Raw genomic sequence first — 20,256 nt, 5'->3', positions numbered from 1 at the left:
ATTTGCATTTAAAGTTATGAAATGTGTTTCATTAAACATGTTTGTGGTTGTTACAGTAAAAAATAACTTTTTCTACTCGGATTTTATGTTTTGTCTGATTTTAGATCAATTGTGTTAATACAGTATGTCAAAATGAAAACATAACTGTAAATTCAGACATGTGAACTTGTGCTGAAAAGAATGATACCAAACAAGGCAAAGTAAATAGTTTTTAAAGTTGAAATGTAGAGGTAAATTAAAAGTTGTCAAAAACGGCCAATTATACTCTGGACCCCAGAGGGTTAAACTTTTTTTTTTTTTTAAGTAATGCAGTAGCTACTTTTCCTAGTAATTAATTACTTTTAGAATCTTGTAACTCAGTTACTAACTGTTACTTTTTAAAAGAAGTAACTAGTAACTATGATTAACTACTTTTTCAAAGTAACTTGCCCTACACTGCATATCCATGATGAGTTTATGTATATTTTTGACCACAACTGTATATGTACTTATGACAAAGTGTAACGAGAGTACTGTTCTTATTTTAAAGTCAGACAACAATCATTTATCAAAACCTTACTGGTTTAAAATATTTATGTAGAAAATGGTAAATGGCCTGTATTTATATAGCGCTTTACTAGTCCCTAAGGACCTGTCACGGGTTCAAAATATTGGGGATGGATACAGGAGGAAAACCAAAATAACAACATTGGTCCGGCCGGGTCAAGTCAAACGATGATTTTAATGCACACGTGTGGGAGATGGGACACTGTACGCAGACAGCACCAGATCTCTCACCGAAAACTACACAACAATAGTTTTTATGAAAATCAGGGTATTAGAACGCCCCCTCATGCGTAAAGTAGGTACAATACAATCAATGTTGACAACTTTTAACACATTAAAAGAACATCTTCTTCTTCCCGAGGGCCAGATCCTTCCCAGTAATCAACTAACTCTGCTTATCCCCTGGAACAAACAGTCTCTCCTGCAAGCATAATCAAACAGCTACAAGGCCTTGCAAACTATTATTTAAATATTTGAACTCTCCCCTCTACATGAGTTTAACTGCTGCTTGTATGTGTGCGTGTGGCTCGACCTCAGCCTTCACTCTGTCTATAAGGACAGAGGCCAACTCTTCATGTGTGCAATAACCTAACTGAAACCATACATGTAGTCTGTTGAATAAATGTTCTAATCAAATGCCACTACTCAAAGCTTAATAAAAAGAATATAAATGAATAAAGGATAATGATGAATAACATGGTATATGTGTTTTGTAAGCGTGTTCTTTCTATAGCTCAAGATCCTTAACACAATAGATTGTTCAGTCCTCGCGCCGAACAAAGTTTCCGACCCTCCACTAGTTGACCGAGCCCCCCTCATTGGCAAGCACAAAAAATACAATGTATGTTTATACAAAAGAATTATCACTGCACCTGTAATAGAAAATGTTAATATGGAATCATGACAATACCTGTAATACAAGTTGTAACATAAGGCCGACAGCCTAAAGAAATTCTCTAATGAAGTAACAATTAATGATGATACATAAATGAACTAATGAGTAATTATTGCCAATACACACTACTTAAAGGTTAACAAAAGATATGTCTAAATAAAGGATCATAAAATAACATGATGTAAGTGTCTTGTAAGCATGTGCGGCCTTCTACGCTCTACGTCACTTCCCTCAATAATTCAGCCAGACATCCCGCTGACTGTAGCTTTTAACCCTTACTGACGTGAGCACAACTCCGTAATAAGCACCAAGCGGCAATATGTATAAAGATGATCATGGTTACACCTGCAGTGAAAGATTATATGATTATACCAACACCTGTAAATAGAAGATTAACATGCGGTTATAACAATCACTGTAATACAAACGTTAATGTAATGTCAATAGCTTCAATAAATGCTTTAATGCAATGCTTATTATATGATTCTGATGTAATGATAAAATAACAGTAAAATATCCCTTCTCAGTCCCCAAAGCGCTTTACACATCCAGTCATTCACCCATTCACACACTGGTGATGGTAAGCTACATTGTAGCCACAGCCACCCTGGGGCGCACTGACAGAGGCGAGGCTGCCGGACACTGGCGCCACTGGGCCCTCTGACCACCACCAGTAGGCAATGGGTGAAGTGTCTTGCCCAAGGACACAACGACCGAGACTGTCAAGCCGGGGCTCAAACCGGCAACCTTACGATTACAAGGCGAACTCCCAACTCTTGAGCCACAATCGCCCCAGGAAAAGGGATCTAATGACCCCACTCCCTCCAAATCCCTAAATGCTCCCTCCCCTTCCCCTTTTCAGTAGGTTTTCCCCTTAACACAGTTAAAAGTGCATGGTAAGACTTATGCAAGTCCTTCTCTTTTTTTCCATTCTCTGGAGCTTATTTGCACAAATTACAAAGCTTCATTCTATAAATGATTTTGCTATATCGATTCAATGTTCTCACTGACTCACTAGAAGAGCTTTAGTGTACTGTTTGTAGAAAGATTCAAAATGTTGTATTCTCTATGCTAATACAGCACATCTCTGTTGTATTAATGTTGTTTCTCTGTAGAGGGAATAAGCAACTTTTTTTTTCTGCTTAAAAAAACCTCACGGATCAAAGTCCCTTACAGCCACATCCTACAATTGTCAGTGAAGTGTGGGTGGACAGAGGAGAAAGCAGCAGTATTTGAGTCAAACACGGCAGTAGTGGGGCAGAGGGTGAGAGGCGTTGGCTTGTCTGGTCAGCTGAGGTTGACTGAAGCTATCACTGTAAAGCATGTGTGCGGCAGCTCTGGAGGAGTACTGTGGGTCCACCTTTTGGGTGAGTTAAACAGACAGAAACACTGAAGAATTAAGGTAAATTCAAACAAACAAATAATTAATATCATACAAAGTAAATAGTGTGGAACGTATGTTGAGAATGACAGCAAACAGACATAATAACACCTTATAATACCATGTCATGGACATGGTATTATTATAAGGGACATGGTTGCTTGTGATGCTTTGGAGAAATAAAAGCTTTAGGAAAAGTGAAGCTGATTAAAAGGCAGTAAAAATGAAAGATGTACTTGTAAAAAGCTGTTCATGTTATTGTGTCAGCCCGTTCAACACAGATTGGACAAACAGGAAGGTCATGATTTCTATTTGTCACAGCAACTATGAAAGTCATCTTCCAAAAATGCAGAAAAGAAGATGATTAACTTTCTGGTTTCAGAAAGTTTCTGGTTTCAGAAAGTTAATCAGTTGCACTTTTAAGAAAACTTTCTGGTTGCCTTACACTGTTAAAAAAAACATCTTAAAAAAACGGTAATATTCCGGCAGCTGGGGCGCCAAAATACTACCGTAAAATAACAGAAAATAACTTCCTCATAAAAATACGGTTATTTCCAGTAATGACAATACAGTTTGTTGTGCTAATTTTACATGGGATCTTGCCTTTTCAAGTGATTTTAAACATTAAATTAGGAACATGTTAATGTGATTAAACAATGAAATTATCTATAAATAGGGAAAAAAACAAATCCTAAAACAACAGTAATATTCCGGCAGCTGGGACACCAAAATACTACCGTAAAATAACAGAAAATACCTTTCTCATAAAAATACGGTTATTTTCAGTACTGAATATAGAGTTCGTTGCGCTAATTTTACATGGGATTTTGCCTTTTCCAAGTGCTTTTAGACATTAAATTAGGAACAATGTAACGTGATCAAACAATGAAAGTACCTATAAACAAGGTCAATGAATGTGGCAATATGAAGCATAATACGTAAATGTACAGAAATATACAGTTAACAGTTGGTTTAAATAATAATGGATTGCGTGCCCTGGGACAGAGGCGAGGCTGCCATATCGCACCATCGGCCCCTCTGGCCATCACCAGTAGGTGAAGTGTCTTGACCAAGAACACAACGACCGAGAGTGTCCGAGCCGGGGCTCGAACCGCCAATCTTCTGATCACAAGGCGAGCTGCCAACTCTTGAGCCACGATCGCCCTAACTCGCAATGATAATAATACTTATGTGATGTAACAAAAGCTTATAGGAATCATGTTATATATTTTTCCATAGCATTACATTTGAATTCAACAGTTCAGTCTTTCAAATAACGGACAGATATTTGTGAAATCATGATACATTTGTGAATGTATTTTAACAATCTAAATATGCATATGTACAAACAGATATATTTAATAATCATGAAAATTATGTTTTAGTACATTACAGTGATTTAACGTTAATTGACATTTGAAATGTGAAGTCACAGTCTATTTACGTAACTTTAATGATATTCTAGAAGAACAGAACAAAACTGTAAAATGCACAGTAAAATACTTTTATATTAGAATTTTTTCCTACAGTGCAGCCATACCTGCGACCTTGCCGATGCATGTCACATTGTTTTCATGGCCACACCCTCACCCCAGGTGCAGAGGCCTATTTCTGTTCAGGAATGTTGTGAATACTTTGAGATTTATATTAATTGCATTTCCTACCTCTACATTTATTTTTTAAAATATATAATTAGCACAGCGTGGCCGTGCAATGTTTTATATGTATTTTTTAGGTTTTATTCCTATTAATTATATTTTCACTTGTTACCTCTGAATTATTGAATCAGACCTAGATGACATGAACTTTTCAGCAAAATTATAATTCAAATACTCCTTTAATTATTGATTATTCTCATTAATTTTTGATCATTTTATATATTTTTCCATAGTATTACATTTGAATTTAACAGATCATTCTCTCACATAACAGACAAATATTTGTGAAATTATGATACATTTCTGAATGTCTTTTTACAATCTACATATGCATATGTACAAAAAATATATTTAAAAAACAAGTAAATTGTGTTTTACTATATTTACAGTGATTATTTTACCTTTGACATGTAAAATCACAGTCTACTTATGTAAATTTAATGATATTCTAGAAAGACAATACAAAACTGTAAAATATACAGTAAGATACTTTGACATTACTATTCTTTGGAACAGTGTAGAAGGGCAGCAGGACTTTGTTATGCATGTGTGTTTGTTTGTATGTGTCCTTCAGAATGTTTCATATCTGAAGCGACCAGACCCAGACCTCCCACTATGTGTGGAACAGACAGTTCTTGTATGGATCCCCCTTTGTTTCCTGTGGCTCTGTGCCCCATGGCACCTGCTGGCTCTCTGTCAGAGGACAAAAGTAAACACAAAACAACTGTCCAAGCTTTACATCTGCAAACAGGTAAGAAATACTATCTAATAAAGACATCTTCATAAAAAAATTTTTTGTTGTTTCAGTTTATAGCTTAGGTAGGTGTCTTCTAGTTTCAAATGTATAACTGTATACTGTTAAAAATATGTTTTACTGTAAAGTTTTACAGAATTTAAAGAAAAAACAGAATTTCTGTTATTTTTAAATACATAAAATATGAATCAAATTACAGTAAAATGACAGTAAAAGATGACAAAATGACATTAAAACTAGTTTCTGTACTTTTACATGGATTTGTTGTCAGTTAACACATTTGTTGTGTTTTGATGGAAGCATTTGTTGCGCATTCTTTTTATCTTGGGTAAAAGATTGACGTAGTCTGAATCCAAGTTTCAAATCATTTATTGCCTCAAGCAGTTCAAACCATAAGCATGTACATGGATCTCTTTCATTCAGAAAACCACTGTCTGCAAGCAGTTAGCTGTAACCAACGTCTTGAAAGAGAGTGACCTTCACTTAACATTACAAAGAATTATATATGAAATTGTGCTTTTAATTGGTCAGAACTGTTGGGGAGAGGCCGTGGTTTACACTTGGCTTTCCCTCGTTGGCCCACAGGCTGGTCACAGCCTTCTGGCACTCCGCTTTCCTCTGGTCAGGCGAGGACACATCTGGGGTGGTAACCTGCCTCTCCTATTTCTGTATAAGAGCTTTTAGCCTAGCCTCATGTCACGGTGGTCACGGTGGTATGTGAGATGCATACTTATTCCGGGCTTTGTTATAGTTCACTATACTGCAGCCAAAACCATAAAAATGCATATAAAGTAAAATTTATGAAAATATTTGACCTCACACGTTCATCCCAAGAAAATGATGACAACATGTATAAGTGTTTCTTTTATGAGTAAATAATATCCATGCCAACCCTCATAGGGTATAATTATGCTAACTTCACAGATGGTGCATTTTATATTGGTTATGTACTTTTTTAGAATTATTGACCAAAATTGGTAAATATAAAATAAACCTATAAAGATAGAAATAGATATTTTATATTATTCTTAATATATATTAATGAGTTTGGACAATACATGTTAAATGCCTATGGAATCACAGGATTGTATAACTGAAAATACAGTATAATTGAATGTCATTTTAAATATAATTATTTTTTAAATAAAATTTGTAACACTAAAATTATCATAATGTATTTGTAATTGCTTAGTTTTTTAAAAAATACAAAAATGTCAGTAAGAAGTGAAAAGTTTACTTCAGGAAGAGTTCACAGTTTTAAAGTTTTAAACAGAAACAAGGGGTGAAGGACGGGCACTTTCCATTCAAGCCTAATAGCAGTTAGCTTTACAGAAAGGAAACAGACTTTATATGGAGAGGTCATTGTGGATTATGGGATGCTTCCAAACTGACAGTTTGGAATTTTTACCTTTTGGAAGTGAAGGTGAAGATTTTTCTCCAAAAGCTAGAGAAAAAGTTGTCAGAGGAAAACTGATCATTTATACAAATGAACCGTAGAAGGCCGACCAGTGCGTACTTTTGTATAAGCACAGTAGTAGACGCTAGAACATTCTGACATTTTTTGTTGTAAAAACAACAATAGTTCATTTGAAAGGAGGAAAAAGGAGCAGTCACAGTCTGCAGGGCACAACGGTACACACCGCATCTGCAAGTCAAGTATAGCAAACTCAAACTTTTTGGCTACCTGCAATAGATACCGTACAGTACACAAATTTCTTTGCATTTAGGCAGGTTCATTTATTCAAGTGACCCTCCAGTCGCACAGACTTGCTTTTCTTTCTCTCAGCAGATTCATTATATGACTTGTTGGTGTCAAGGGGTATGGTAAAAAGGTGAGTTTGAATAAGCATTTTAAGGAAGTTCAGAAATTGTCATAGCTGTGGTGTTTCAGTGAAAACCCTAAAAGGTTATCTATACATCATCAGGACCTAACTAAAATGAGGCGCATTGCCAATCTGCTCGTTGTGTAGCCGTTTGCAAGTCTCAAAAGTTACAGTGCTTTAAATGTCTTGTTTATCGTCACCACTAAGATTTTCTGTGACTTTGCAGGGACGTTTATAGAAGTACATGGAAAGTACAAAGTTAACATAGTCCTGATTGTAGAACTTTGAAGTTTTTCCCTCAGTGTTCCTTCCATGTGCTCATTCAGTGTTCTTCAATTCAATTCAATTCAATTCAATTTTATTTACATAGTGCCAAATCACAACAACAGTCACGTCAAGGCGCCTTATATTGTAAGGTAGACCCTACAATAATACAAGTTTTCAGTTTAATATGAAGGTTTCTCAGTATTGCATTAACACAAATGCATTTGCAAATGCAGAAAAACAGCTACACAATGAAATACACTCAATACATATATTACTCATTTTACAGACTGTGAAAACCTCTTTCCAACTGCACCTATGGTTGCACTGGACTATCGATCCAACCTGAATGGAATGGCTGTACCATCCAATGATACCTGTTTTGAAAGGGAATCTACCAAAAAGTATAACTAGAAAAAAAAAGTAAGGACAGTGGTCTTTGGCCACCTTTTTGAGGGTGAAAAATTGTTTCTTTGGGTTTCACAGTGGATCCAAACTGTAACTGTTGTCAGTTCATCTTTACTGAAAGATAACTTTGCTGTCTACACATGTCAAAATGTTTTGCGTTGTGGTCTGTTTGTTAACAGTTAAATGTTGAAGCACAGAAAGTAGAGACTCCTAATTGTTTAATAGATGTCAATTGTACTGTGAGTGAGAGGATTGTGATTACAATACAACAAAAAGTCAGTCGATTATCTTTATGTTCAGATACATATAAAAATCCATTTTACAGTTGATATAATTAAAAATGAACAGTAAATTGTCAATAATCTAATGATAATCTCAGTCACTGTTTTAAGTACTTTACTTAATTTACGTATATTTTATGGGTAGTATATAATTTTTTTTGCATTAAATATGGAATAAAAGTACATGAACTACTAATAACAACTAATAACAGTATTTTAATGCAATTTTAAGCCTGATATAATTGTATTACAACAGTGTCTGACCTTATTTTTAGGCGATTTTGTTGTTTTTACACCTATAAATAAATTATATTCAATATATACAATCTGTAAATGTATATAAGATTTCTTGTAAGTTTAAAGCTACAAACTTAATTTACTGTCCTGTAAAACAAAACAGAAATGCTGTATATTTTAATTATAGAAAATTTCTGTATTTTTAACATCAAACACATTTTCCATTATTTTACTATATTATTCTGATGCGTTGTGTAGAGATTAAAAGGATATTTTGCTGCTATTTCTGCTGCTATTTTTTATGATCATTATTACTATTCCATTAATTATTAATATTGATATTGCATTTAGATGTTTAAACATATTGGCACCCAATTAAGCTTTTATGACAGGTCCAAGAAGAACCACTTTAAACTGTTGAGTTGAATCTATAATTCTAAATGCTTTTTAATGTTCCTATAATCTTAAATGTTTCTGTGCAAAATGCAGGGACAGGAAATATACTCTGTGCAAAAGGAGACAGGAAATGCCAGGCTTTGCAAAAGTGAAACTGAAAGCCGAGTCTGAGTGCAAGTATTTTGAGCAGGTTATTTTATTACGCATTTATATCTTTGATTAAGCTTTGATTAAGCTTTAAGTAGTTGTATTAGATTGAAACATTTGTTTTATACATTTTATATATCAGTCAAGATTATTACACACATACACACACATAGTTTCAGTTGTGTACGTGCTGGCCTTCTGTCTGGTGGAAAGGTTACAAGGTTTAGCTGATGAAGTGAAGGGTGAAACAGAGGGCAGCAGAAGCTGACACCCACATACACACACATATTAGGTAGACTCATTTATATAGGTAAGAGTTTAATTATGTTTTGCTTGCAACTGCAAAGTTGTGCCTGCATGAGTGACAGTTTGTGCAGAACGTGGGCCTGATGTTCCAGAAGATAAGCCTGGGCAGGATGGTGACAGGAAGCACCTGGGTTCGAGCCGAAGATGGTGTTCTTTAAACTGTGTCAAGGGTTGACTGAACGGTTGTGGTTTTGGATTGACGTATGCTGTATTGAGTCTGCCTGGCAACAGAAACCCTATAAAGTCTTTGTTCTGACTATTGTAAGACAGTTCAACACTGAATCTGAACAGTGTTGGCTCCACATGTGTATTCATTAAAATGTCGTCTAATTGCACCCGGCAGGATCTGTGGTTATTATTTTTGGATTCCTCCTCAATTTCTGAACCCTTAACAGTTGACTGCATGTCGAGGTGGCAAACCCTAACCCTACTCAAGTAAATAATTAAAAAAAAAGACAAAAAAGCACTTCTAAAACTACTTTAATTGCACCATGTTCATTTACTCTTGAGCTGCTGTAACATGAATCAAATTGCTGATTTGCCACCTCAGCATGCAGTCAAGTTCTACAGAGTCTTGCTAATGACCTACTGAATTTTATTCAGATGTGTGGCAGCAGGGACACATGGAAAAGTTTCAGGACACCGGCCATCGAGGACTGGAGTTCGGCACCTGTGTTCTAGGACATGACGTGGAAAAAAATAAACATTTTTGAAAGGGTCAATGTAAGAAAAGATTCAACAGCAAAGGTGTACAAAGAAGCTAATGAACCTAATGAAGCTGGTGAAAATTTTCTATTAAGGTCAAAAACACCAAGAGGCCTGTCTCTGTGAGTTTCTTATACTGTGTATGAAATGTTCTAACATGGAAAGGACAAGTGATCACAGCAAAGGGGCAAAGAGATGTGTCATTCCAGCACTATGTATGTTAAGCAAAAATGGAAGCATCTGTTATCACTTCTCCAAAACCTTGAAGGGAAGAACTCAGTTTGTTTTCCCATGAAAACTTAAAAACACAGTACTGGTTAAAATCTAATATAAAACATTATGAAAAGACATTTTTAATGGAATAACATGATTTATTCTCCTGTCTGGTCTGTGTTTTCTTCCTTCAGCTTGTGGTGTCCCTGTTGTTCCTGACGGCCATAGCACACCTGGGAGTCACACTAGGAGAAGATTTTGGTCCAAACAGTGACCAATCTTCAACAAATGCTGGTGTATACTACGCAAATCCGGTTTTATTTGCAGTCACATGGGTAAATAGAGCAACCTTTATATTTAATTATTTAAATTTGAAAGGATGTGTTTTTTATGTTGTGATGTGTCTTCTTTGTTAGATCCTCGTCCTGCTCTACCATGAAGGATTACGACGGGAAGGAGCAATAGACTCTGCCTCTCTTTTCCTCTTCTGGTTACTCCTTGTAGTGTGTGACATCTTTCCTTTCCAGACCCTCCTACGAGAGGCTCTCAGACTGGTATGAGTGAAGACATGTGATCAAGTTGGATTAAAGTAGAAGACAAATAGTAGATTTACTCAGACATGGTGCAATAACTTGATATGATTGACTTTTAACTCTCCATATTTTGAGTAACACACCATTTTCATTTTTCTTCGGGACCCTTTAAAGTTTTTCTTTCTCTCATTTTTGGTATTTAGGGCGAGGTCCGTGATGTCCCACGTTTCAGCCTTTTCTACATTTCTTTTGGGCTTGAACTGATTGCACTAGTTCTTTCTACTGTGGCTGATATCCCCCCAGAAGCTAAAGACTTTATAAAAAAGGTACCCTTTATTTGTTATTCATTTTTTTTTGTTTGTTTTCAGAGGGCGAAGTTCATAAGTATAGATTAAATAAGATACACTGAACCTTGTTTTATCCACAGAATCCTGAAGCAGGTGCACCATTTTTGAGCAGAATCACGTTCAACTGGTTAAACAGGTAACATTAAAGTCAGTATAGCACGAATCTTAACATCATCTACATATGTGCTCCGTGTCTTCAAAGTTCTCTTTGTTTTTACAGTATGGTTTTAAAAGGCTACAAACAACCTCTGGTTCAGGAGGACATGTGGGATCTGAATGAGAGTGATAGCACTGCTTTCATCAATGAGCGTTTCCAGCATTTCATGAAGCCTGAGTTGGATGCAGCTAGGGTCCGCTTCCAGAACAAGATGAAAAAGAAATCAGCTAAAACCAGAGACAGTGCCCAGGAAGACCCACAGCAAAGTGGCCTTTCCAGTGGTCTGGGGAAAGGTGTGAGTCAGGATGTACTAATGATGGTGAGAGCATTCAAACAAAAACACTTCCACAGACATGTACATAATATTGAGCTACAGTCCAAACACATTTCACCAACACCATGACCGCCTTTTAAAGATCCCAGATACTAGGTTGTCGCTGAACAAATCTCATCAACTGTGCTTGAATGATCGATCTGTTCTTTTAGGAGGAAAGGGGGAAGAAGGAAGATGAAAAGAAGAAAAAGGACAATAAGGAGGAAGAGAACTATCCCAGTTCATGGCTGATTACCACCATTTATAAGACCTTTAAAAGGATTCTGATTGAATCTGTCTGCTTCAAACTTCTGCAGGATGTGTTAACCTTCGTCAGTCCTCAGCTTCTTAAGTGAGTAAGATATTAGAGAACGTTACAGAAATAAAACAACAGATTTAAGAGAAGAACAATGTTGTTCTTGTACAATGTCGCTGGACTTAAACCAGAAACTCAGCTGTGTTGTACCCTGTAGTGGACTACAGTGGTCTTTTAATGGTTCACTGTTCTGACTTTCTAAAGCATATTTTTCAATAAGACAATCAAATTACTTTTTTTTCTTTAATTTTACTTGCTATTACCTTGTAAAATCCTTTGTGTTAACTATTCACTATTGTCAATGTGTGGGACCAGCACCTCAGTACAAGAAGTGTGGGTCAGCTCTCTGTTTAAGAAGTTCTCATCGCTGTATGAGTATTACCCTGCAGGCAATGCAGAGTTCAGATGGGGCTGATGTAGCTGAGGGGGCTCGCCCAGCTTTAATAGTCTCAAAATCATACGAATGTCTTCCCTGCTTTTCTGATGAAAGCCGGGGACCTGAGTAGCTTTGCAGTCCTGGCCTCCGTCAGGCACATAGTTACAGCAGCTCTCCTCTTTATTGGTGCACTTGGTATTTAAGTGGGTTAGCTTTAGGGGGCTTAACAGTAGGCCTCAAGGGTATGTTATGCGTTAATGGCTGAAGTAACCTGTAAAAGCTATTTACTGTAAAATGGGATAATACTCAGATTTTTACCTGTTCTGTTTCACAACGGGTTAAAAGGTGAATATCCACAATTTAGACTTTAATTGCAGGAAATTTTAGTGACTTCATGCCGATTTTGTTCTTAACATTGGAGAGGAGACAGTCACATCCAGGTCTGAAGTTATGCTTATCTCAGTGTTCTGTATTAATGAAAATCATTCAACAGGAGAGCATTCCCTGGATATTCTAACCCCCGGGAATACAAAGGACATTCAAATCTTCTCAAAATTATAATACACAGGGAAAATTGGGAAGTTACAATCCACCAACAATGGAAGTCAAACCCTCTTCAAAGTTAATAATCCAACACATGGCACAGACAAGCAGAAAAAAAGTCCCCAAAAATACAAAACCAATCTTCTGAACTGCTCATCTCACAGCAGATGAGGGGAAGAACAAAGAATGCTTCTGGGCGCTCTCTTTTATACTCTGCCAAGTGCCTGTTTGCCTCCCCTTCTTTCTCCTCCTTTCTAGCAAATAACTATCACTATTAACTAACAGCTAAATGACATATTAATTCTGATTCTGCTTTTAACTGTTACAATACTAAAGGTCTAAGCCAGATCATGTCTACAGACACAAAATCTAGACTCTTCCACTACTTAAACTACATTTCTCATTTGACATATTGATCAAACTTATATTTAGATTTATCTTTAAACAAAAATAAAGAAAGATTTTAAAAAATGAAGATAAAAATAAAGATTAAAACTATAAATCATGGGTTTTTTTTAAAATGGATGTTAAACCTTTTTCACCCTCTCTCAGATCTGATGAGAAGAAACAACATTAGTCATTCATAACCGATAACAGGAGTGCCAGGATGAAATGAGGACATTGTTAGATTAGTGCTGAAGATGAAGCAGGAGATTAGCATGTTTTCTGCTTTTTTTCTGTTTTTCCTAGATTGATGATCTCGTTCACTCAGGACAAATCCAGGTATGCCTGGGAGGGCTATTTGTATGCAGTGTTGCTGATGGTGGTGGCTCTGCTACAGTCTCTGACCCTACAGCAGTATTTCCAGCGCTGCCATGTGCTGGGGATGAAGGTTCACACTGCACTTATGGCTGCTGTGTATAAAAAGGTAAAAGCAGGAGTGACAGAACACCATTTATTGACATTGTTGTGAAAAAAAATCAAATGCTGTATAATATAAATTACTGTTACACATTAGAAGAAAAGAATTACTGGTCATAATTTTCTGCTTAAGTCAGTTGTCAGATTTTTCAGTTTTAAAAAACTTTTATCAGCACATACTTGCCACAGAAAAAACACCTGTGTTAGTCTGTAGCTCGAGTTTCCATCAATACGTTTACTAATGATCTCAATGATTAATTTTGTGAGTTCTCAGTCACTACTGGTGAAGACCCTGATTGTATAGCCAATCAGAATACATCATTTTTGTTTTTATGAAGTTTTATTAAGTTTGACCTAATCTTGGAAATCAGGCAATTAAGAAAATACTCCTTCTGACACATCAAAAACTATTTATATTATTTCTAAAAGAAAATGAGCTTTGCTTTCTTCAATATATAGGGTAAGACTAGGGTTATGGGGGGGGGGGGGGGGGGGGGGGGGGGGCGTTAAAGTGACATGAAGATCCATCTCCTGCTTTGCACATATACAAAAACATACAGAGTAAGAAAAAATATCAGTTATATGCTTCTCTTACTTAATTTCCACCCCACTTTCTAATTAATAAGCCCTTTTTATCCCTTTTCTAAGGCATTAGTGGTGTCCAATGATACTCGTAAGGAGTCAACAGTAGGGGAAATGGTGAACCTGATGTCAGCAGATGCCCAGTGCTTCAATGATGTGACCATCTCTTTCCACCTGCTGTGGTCCTGCCCTCTGCAGATCATCATATCCATTGTTTTCCTGTGGCTGGAGTTAGGGCCATCTGTGTTGGCAGGACTGGGAGTCATGGTGTTACTAATTCCAACCAATGCACTGATAGCAACCAAGGCCAGAAAACTACAGGTCAGGGGAAAAACTTGCCAAATCTTCTTTGCTTCTGTAAACCTCTGTGCGAGATTCTAAATCAAATAATCAAGATGAGATTAAACTGCAAATTTTAATGTTTTATTCAAAATGTTTAACTAAAGTATTGGATTGATTGTTTATGTCATGGTCTGCATGGCAGCCCGTCAGGATGTGAGGAATGAGGACCCAAACGCTGGACTCTTTATGATGAACAGTGCGTTTATTTACAGTGCTGTAAATAGTTCACACAATAAATTGAATAGCTTTTATTCAAAATGTTTAACTAAAGTATTGCATTGACTGTTTAATAGATTTTTATACAGTCCCCCACTTTCAGAGGCTCAAAAGTAGTTGGACAATTGAGTGACGCAGCATGCAGGCTCAGCCACGTGTCTCACAGTCAACATACAGATTTGCTCTCATAGACCAGTCTCCCTTCTATAAAAAGACCAAAAATTTCTTTGGAGTTTAATTAATATTAACATTAATGTGAAGAAAGTGATCTCAGTAACTTTGAACACGTGATTCTTGCTGGTGAAAAAGTTAGTTTTTTATTTTCATATGAATTACACAAAATAAATTGCTGTTCAAAACACTTTATTTAAGTATTTCCTTATTGCCTGTTTAACATGAGCTACATTGTGTCTCTTTTCAGATAGAGAACATGAAGTTTAAAGATAAGAGAATGAAAATCATGAATGAAATTCTAAATGGGATCAAGGTGAGCTCTTTTGTTCAGTGTATCCATGGTGTATGTAGATGCCTTCCTTACGTCTAAGGCTTTGATGCTTCATGAAACTGCAGTGACGTCATGAACCATAAGTGCTCTGCTGCCCCACCCTTCCTTCTGCCTCACTGCCTCCTCCCTGTCTTTTTCTTTTTTCTCTCACCAGATTCTGAAGCTGTATGCTTGGGAGCCATCCTTCCAGAAGCAGGTGGAAGACATTAGAGGGGAAGAACTAAAGGTCATGAAGAAGTTTGCCTACCTGACATCCGTCTCTATCTTTCTCTTCAGCTCTGCTCCAGCTCTGGTGAGTTCTGTGAAGGGATGTCATTGTAGATACTAGAATCAAATGGTAAACAATCTTTTTTCCTAAACTGTCTGTACTTGCAGGTTTCTCTGGCCACGTTTGCAGTATTTGTTAGTGTGAGCAAGGATAATGTGTTAACTGCCGAGAAAGCTTTTACTTCCATCTCTCTCTTCAACATCCTCCGATCTCCTCTTGCCATGCTGCCCATGCTCATTGCTTCCATTGTGCAAGTAAGTGAACTGACCTACATGAGGCACATGTATCAAGCCTGTGATAAAATCAAACTTAACCTGTTCTTTGAATTTTCAGACAGCAGTGTCTAAGAAGCGCCTGGAGAAGTTTCTGGCAGGGGAAGACATCGACAGTGACATTGTGCACCAAGACCCCAGTTTCAGTATGTTCAGCATAAGAATTTGCACTTGTTCTACAGCTGAAGACTGAAGCTTACTCACAGTTTCTTACATGTGCAGATCATCTGTTAAGCTCTGTCTTGGTCTGTGTTCATTTTTTAGACACTGCTGTGAGTGTATGTGATGGTTCCTTTGCTTGGGAAAAAGATGCAAAGCCTCTCCTGAAGAAGTATGTCTGTGTTGTTCATCAAAAAGTTACACATTTACATCACTGTTTTTCAACCAAGTCATGTTACTGGTTAACTTAATTAACTGTGAGATGTTCACCAGGTTTTTTTCTAGCATTGCTTCAATTTTTCCAGTCTGCCTATTTGCCCCTGATGTGTTCACAGCATTGAGCACAGTTATTATGTGTGTCCAGTGTGAATTTGGACATTGAGCCTGGTCGGTTGGTTGCCGTAGTGGGAGCTGTTGGGTCAGGAAAGTCGTCTCTTATGTCAGCCCTCCTTGGAGAGATGCACAGTACCAAAGGTTTTATCAACATTAGGGTAATGGCTTTTTTTCATTTGTGTCTGTCAGTGTAAAATCCAAAACATCTAATTAGGTCTTAACTAAAATAACACAAATGTTCACACCAATAATTATTTATTTTAAAAAAACTGAACATGTAGCATGACTGTGGTATAATCAAATTAAGTTTGCTTTGGTGTTTACTTCAGCGCCTTACCTCATCTCTTATCAAGGAAGACTTTTTCAGGAAATGATCAGAATCAGAATACTTTATAATTCTATAAGGAAATTATGTTCCTTATCTTTTTGGCTTTTAAATACAGAAAAATCAATGTTGATTGAATAATTTACTGAGTTTATTTTATGACTAAAAGTATAGAATTACTCTATATAGCAGTATCTTTATGCATTCTTAATCATCAAGATAAGGAAATCCCAAAAAGTTGATTCTGTTCATCTGGACAAAGTGTTTTTAGACTGAAAGATTCCCACTGAAAACACTATGTCTATATGAACAGCATCAACTTTTTGTGGTCTACATAGCAGTAGTTACATTCAAGAAGGACAAAAGGCGTAGAAGAATTTAACAATCACAATACAATATTTAAATTTTTTTAAAGAATGCAACAATTAAACATTGAAGAACAAACAAAGTAAAGATGCAGAAACAAAACAACAGCAAAAGCCTAATTCATTCCAGGCAGTTTTAATAATCTGGTCTAAACTCATCAGCATTGAGGGAGATTAATTCAGCAACAGCAGAATAAAGAAGTATATTTTTGCATAAATGTTGTGAAATGGAGATGATTTGCTCATAACTCAAACCATTTTACCCACAGAATAAACTGTTCTCTGAAAAATTGAGTTCAGTGGAGTTTTCTAGCATTTCCAGTAAAATGATTTTTTTTTTTTCACCTACTGTACTGTTTGGTCTGGATAAAACCGTGTGGACAATGTAGTGAGACATCTGTAATTGAGTCATAATCTATTTCTTTCCAGGGTTCTCTTGCTTTTGTACCACAGCAAGCCTGGATCCAAAATGCTACTTTGAAGGATAATATCTTGTTTGGATCTCCACATGAAGAAGAGAACTTCAAAAAAGTCATACAGGCCTGTGCTCTTGCCCCTGACCTTGAGCTGCTGCCTGGAGGAGACCTCACTGAGATTGGAGAGAAAGTGAGTTACACTTTGAATGGTTCAAGTTTTTGGTTACACAAATATTTTTTCCCTTATGCAAATGCTGTGTATGGTGTTTATTGTAAACACATGTAAAATATTTGTTTCTTAAATACATGACAAAAAAGTAACAAAACAGAAGAGCTCTTATATAGGAAAGGCTAAAAGAGTGTGTCTCTTTTACCTCCTTTCTTCTCTTTTCAGGGTATCAACCTCTCAGGGGGTCAAAAGCAGCGTGTGAGCTTAGCCAGAGCAGTCTACAGTCAGGCTGATATTTATCTATTAGATGACCCTTTGTCTGCCGTGGACTCCAATGTAGGAAAGCATCTGTTTGAAAATGTAATTGGACCCAATGGAATACTTAAAAACAAGGTTTGTGTGTAACAACATATGCTAAACATTTGATAATTATTTTAGAGAAAAAGAGAAAGGAAAGGAAAAAGAAAAAGAAACTCGCACACTCCCCATTTAATTTCTTCTGATGAATCTTGACATGAAATACTATCCGCACAGGATATTCCACCTGTTATTTGTTTTACCTCATTTTACCCAGGACCAGAGCATTACGTAAAGGTTACATGAATAGGCTAAATATCACACTAAATGACTAAGATAACTGAATAGCTAATAATGAAAGGTTAGGAATAAAAGCCACTCGAAAATAGAATTATAAGTTAGAAAAGGTTTGGTTTTATAAATGATTTTTACATGATTAAACCAATTATTTTCAATTCAGTCAATTTATAAACATAATTAAAACATAATTTATGCATTTTTCTTTCTTTTTCTTTAATACTTATTAGTGTTTTTGTAAATCCTATCTAACCCTATTTGATTGGTGAATTCAAACCTGAGTGTCATATATCTCTGACCATACAGACTCGTATCCTGGTGACTCATGGCATAAGCTTCCTGCCTTACGTGGATGAAATAGTGGTTTTGGAGAATGGAGTCATTTCTGAAGTTGGATCCTATGAAAACCTTCGTGCCAGTGGAGGAGCTTTTTCTAAGTTTCTTGACACATATGCCAAAGAGCAGAGCAACCAGGGAAATTCAGAAACAGGTGATTACAACCTTTTTAGTATTTTTAGCAACATAATCTGCACACATCAAAACCTATGCTAAAATTATACATCACAAATATGAATGAATTAAATTTCTTTTTGTCATCTTTTAAGGATACTTTGTTTTGATGTTGTTCACATATTTGACCCAAGTGCCATAAATTACTGCCATATATGTAAAACCCATGTATATTGTTATTTTAGGAGAGGGCCAGGATGCAGAAGACTTTGAGCTCATCCCAGATGGAGACGATGCCCAACCTGACGGTGCTTCGGAGGACACTGTTTCTCTTACACTGGAGCGAGAAAACAGCATCCGCCGCAGCCAGCGCCATGGCAGGTAGGAGCTTGTTAAAGTTATAGATGAAACCAGGGAAACAGAATGTCCATTTCATTTTTTTCCTCTATTTTCTTTTAGTGTCAGATTAAGAAGAAATACTTCCCTTAAAAAATCTGCAAATGCTGATGAACCACAGAAAGGCCAGAAGCTTATAGAGAAGGAAACTATGGAAACAGGACAGGTAACAAAATGTTTTTGTACAACTAGCATATGATTACAACAAATGATAGCCTGTTTCCTGAGTGCCGTCTCCCACTGATTTCCAGGTGAAGCTTGCAGTGTTCCTGCAGTACCTGCGAGCCATGGGCTGGGGATATTCTGCCATGGTTTTCCTGATTTACTTCATCCAGAATGTTGCTTTGATTGGTCAAAATCTGTGGTTGAGTGACTGGACCAGTGATTCTGTGGAGTACTACAACATGACATACCCTTCCTGGAAGAGGGACACAAGGGTTGGAGTGTTCGGAGCTCTTGGAGTGGCTCAGGGTAACTGAACTCTAAATCCTTTTCTATTTGCAAATATTTTCAGGTAAGTAAGTTTCAATAAGTTAAAGTTAAGGAACTGTATGTCTTAAAGACAGGAAAATTCTGTACCCTGTTATTTAGAATCCACTCATTTTTATAGCATTTTATAGACAACCTAAACATCCAGTCTTTACTAGAGGAGTTGTGCACTGTGTCCTTTGTCACAGGGACCCATGCTGCAAAGTGCATAGGCACCTATAACTTCTTATGTCAATAAGTAGAGACAATTAGGAGGAATTTATTGAAATACAGAATTCAGTTAAGCTGAACTGAATCTTCTCAAGCTAAATTACTTGGACTATAATAAAACTAAACTAATCAATGAAAACAAAAAATAAGGAGGATGCTTCAGAGCTGTTTGGTCTGGGGCAGGGGTCGGCAACCTGCGGCTCCGGAGCCGCATGCGGCTCTTTAGTCCTTATACTGCGGCTCCGCGTGGTTTGGGAAAATAAATTAGAAGTATTTAGCTGAAGTGTATTTTATTTATGTTAGTTCTTTTTAACTCGTAGTTCTAAATTGGAAGATTATTGTGATATTGAAATATAAAAATAAAATTATATTCTATTATTTTTTCATCGCTCAAAATAAGAGTCACACTCGCGGAAGCCGGTATACCCGCCGAAACGCCGTGCATTTATCGAGACTTTCAACCCCAGGTAAGCCAATTATGGATCTTCGGATCCACATTATGTCAGCAGCTATTCTCCACGTGAACTATGTTAAAAACAAACACCGCTCACGCCTGACAGACGACAGCTTACAGTCCTGCGTAAACTGACTTCGTATATCCCCGATTTGCGGACTCTGTGCGCAGAGGTTCAGGAGCAGAAGTCCCATTGTAAACAAATCACGGCAGACCCGACGATGTTTCCATGAACATGCTTTTGAGCATCT

General features: G+C 36.7%; 1 protein-coding gene across 1 annotated transcript in view; it reads left to right on the top strand.

The window, feature by feature from the left end:
* Positions 1–2,652: 2,652 nt before the first annotated feature.
* LOC100708240 (canalicular multispecific organic anion transporter 1) overlaps positions 2,653–20,256 on the top strand; it is a 37,376-nt gene continuing 19,772 nt past the window's right edge. Inside the window, exons 1-22 of the mRNA XM_019366604.2 lie at positions 2,653–2,808; positions 5,055–5,231; positions 10,209–10,349; positions 10,431–10,568; positions 10,751–10,873; positions 10,975–11,030; positions 11,115–11,370; positions 11,538–11,716; positions 13,290–13,467; positions 14,109–14,363; positions 15,022–15,087; positions 15,260–15,397; positions 15,481–15,627; positions 15,707–15,791; positions 15,910–15,976; positions 16,169–16,295; positions 17,257–17,433; positions 17,638–17,805; positions 18,313–18,496; positions 18,702–18,837; positions 18,916–19,018; positions 19,104–19,323. Coding sequence (XP_019222149.1) covers positions 2,764–2,808; positions 5,055–5,231; positions 10,209–10,349; positions 10,431–10,568; positions 10,751–10,873; positions 10,975–11,030; positions 11,115–11,370; positions 11,538–11,716; positions 13,290–13,467; positions 14,109–14,363; positions 15,022–15,087; positions 15,260–15,397; positions 15,481–15,627; positions 15,707–15,791; positions 15,910–15,976; positions 16,169–16,295; positions 17,257–17,433; positions 17,638–17,805; positions 18,313–18,496; positions 18,702–18,837; positions 18,916–19,018; positions 19,104–19,323 — 3,166 coding nt within the window. The 5' untranslated portion in view covers positions 2,653–2,763. The remainder of the gene's footprint in view (positions 2,809–5,054; positions 5,232–10,208; positions 10,350–10,430; positions 10,569–10,750; positions 10,874–10,974; positions 11,031–11,114; positions 11,371–11,537; positions 11,717–13,289; positions 13,468–14,108; positions 14,364–15,021; positions 15,088–15,259; positions 15,398–15,480; positions 15,628–15,706; positions 15,792–15,909; positions 15,977–16,168; positions 16,296–17,256; positions 17,434–17,637; positions 17,806–18,312; positions 18,497–18,701; positions 18,838–18,915; positions 19,019–19,103; positions 19,324–20,256) is intronic.

The sequence above is a fragment of the Oreochromis niloticus genome, linkage group LG13 (genome assembly GCF_001858045.2).
Source record: "Oreochromis niloticus isolate F11D_XX linkage group LG13, O_niloticus_UMD_NMBU, whole genome shotgun sequence".
Taxonomy (NCBI): Eukaryota; Metazoa; Chordata; class Actinopteri; order Cichliformes; family Cichlidae; genus Oreochromis; species Oreochromis niloticus.
Note: the sequence above shows the minus strand (reverse complement) of the source record. Positions and strands in the feature narration are given on the sequence as shown.